The following is a 2,500-nucleotide window of genomic DNA, read 5'->3' on the forward strand; positions in this document are numbered from 1 at the left end:
CTGACAAAACTCCCAAAAAACTAAATCATATAAGTGTAAAAGGTAGAAGAAAAGACGATTGAGGGATGGTCTGCATGGATGGTATCCACTATGCGGGAGGTGGAGTTTTTTTATTTTGCCGAGGAGGTCAAAGAAATGCGCGCGACCAATGGAAGTCCGTTGCTTTCGTCGTTAAACACGAAGAAGTACTATAGAACTTGAAGAGACGTTCTCTTTTTCTTTCCACCATCAATTGTTGCACAAAAACATGATTTTTCCATGGCGCAAAGGTACTGCTCAGTCGTCTCAGTTAGACTGAATCATCTTGTGCAACTTTTTCTACTGAACAGGGAGTTTAAGCAAAGACGACGGCTACGACAATGACATCGCCACCAAGCAAGAATGCGATTGGTTAAAAAAAGGAAAAATCCTCATACTGCAGGTGCGGCACGAATTTCCGTGCATTTCTTTGACGTCAGTACTAAGTCCACAAAACAACAACGTGAAAATCACCAAATTTAAGGCTTTGACGACAACGTGAGCACATAACAATGAACCATTCATTTTCTACTCTTACTTTAAACCCTTCGTGCCCATCCAATTACAGGACAGTTCGCCGTATTGTATATGGTGAACGAGACGGAATAATTGCGAAATACTTGCGATAGCAATAAGTTATATTTTGGTGTGACGTTTTCGTTGACGTTGCCGGAACTTGTCCTTACTTAAACTCCCTAAAGGTGATGTTACACGAGCCGATTGTCAAAGCCGATTTTTAATCCATGTTACACGAGACAACTTTTTGCGTAACTTTGTTGCAGTAACGGTATGTTACACGACACGATTCTTAACGCAACATTACTCGCAACATTTGAACCCAGGCTCCTCCTCGACAAATATGGCGGACACTGTTGACGTCACTGTCGACGTGACTTATTTTGGTTCTCCGTGGAGCATTCTGGGACGATGTTGCGTTAAAAGTCGACGGCGGGGATGTTACACGCACCAACTCCAACAAACTTTGGGCAATAATGTTGCAGGTTTTTGAAAGCGATTCAAAAACATGCGACATATTGAGGCAACGAAGTGTTGCGTTAAAAATTGTCCTGTGCGCCATGTTACACGACACAAGTTTTAACGTAAAAATGTTGCCTTAAAAATCGGCTCGTGTAACATCACCTTAATGCTGAATTGGACACGACGCAACACTGTACCCTCTTCAGAAATTCCAACCATTTGTGGCTCTCCTGGCTCTCCTGGGACCACAATCGGTTGACCGGCCGTCTTCAGCTGGTCCAACAGCCTTTGATTTTCTTCTCTTAATTCCCGAATCAGCTTCTCCGTCGGACTCTCATTGACGACGGCTTTAGTTTTGATGGATTTGGCTCGGTCAGCTAGAAACAAGTGCAAAAGCATCATCAACTATTTGGGTAAACAAAATCAACATTGACGTCAAATGTTTTGGATAAAACACCTTAAGCAAAAGGTCCATATCTTCAATGGTTTCATCCAGCGTCTACGAATGATACCATGGGCTTCCATTCTTTGAAATTGTCGATTTTTGACTCGTCGGGCAGAATAAAGTGATCCAGGCTTTAAACTTAAGACTAAACCGCAAGGTAATTTCCAAAGTTACAAAATACCTCACCAGTTTTCCATCCACTCAAACGAACATTGCCTCTAATGTGTTTCGTTCCTTACATAAAGTTCCTCAACTAAAGTAAACGCATTTTCCCATTTTCTCCTTGAATTGTCGTTTTTTTCCATGGGCTAAAAAATCAGAAGTCACTTGAGCTACCACCAAACTGCAAACTCAAAAGCAGAGTCTATTTATGAAATGACAACTCAGAATGCTTTTACACTGCAATTCTTTCAAATATAGAATCCAAAGCAATTTGTGATGTCATGTCAGAATTGGAGTGTCTTCGGTCATGAAGTTTAAATACAAGTTCAGCCAAGATTGGCGAACCATTAATAATAAAAGCGACATATCGCAATGAAAAAGACAAGGTTATATGAAAAAAAACGTCCGGAAATGAATGAAGCCTATTAGCTTATTAGCATTTACTGCAATTTGCAAACAAGCAGAAGTTTCTGCCGAAAGCTGGCAGTCAAATTGAAAATTGTTCTATGTACTATTGTTTCACAGAGCCATTTAATTTCAATTGTTTTACGAAATTGACGATGAACAGTTGTCTACTGAACCAAGCTTGTCTTTTAAACAAGGCTAGAAGCTACATCAGGCAAAGAACGACGCATATAGACTAGCACCTGCAAAATAAGGTACCATGCAAATAACACTATCGTCTTACCAAACCGCAGGGTGGACAGTGTCTCCTCAAAGTTTATGTCAGCAGGACTCAGAGCAGCAATCTGTTACGAAGGAAATTCAGTTAAAACAGTACTGAATTTGTTTTCCTTTCAATCGTTCGGACAAGATGAAATTCAAAACTAGAGACTAGAACGATGAAACCAGGACCTTGACTTTGTTATGAACAAATCGGTTTGCCTCAAAACACCT

General features: G+C 40.5%; 1 protein-coding gene across 1 annotated transcript in view; it reads right to left on the minus strand.

Annotated features, from left to right (window-relative positions):
* The window catches only part of LOC137968993 (kinesin-like protein KIF28), a 40,033-nt gene that overhangs the window by 22,394 nt on the left and 15,139 nt on the right, over positions 1–2,500 (minus strand). The window contains exons 12-13 of the mRNA XM_068815501.1: positions 2,292–2,352; positions 1,194–1,373 (exon numbers count right to left, since the gene is read on the minus strand). Of these exons, the coding sequence (XP_068671602.1) occupies positions 1,194–1,373; positions 2,292–2,352 (241 nt within the window). The remainder of the gene's footprint in view (positions 1–1,193; positions 1,374–2,291; positions 2,353–2,500) is intronic.

The sequence above is a fragment of the Montipora foliosa genome, chromosome 8 (assembly GCF_036669935.1).
Source record: "Montipora foliosa isolate CH-2021 chromosome 8, ASM3666993v2, whole genome shotgun sequence".
Taxonomy (NCBI): Eukaryota; Metazoa; Cnidaria; class Anthozoa; order Scleractinia; family Acroporidae; genus Montipora; species Montipora foliosa.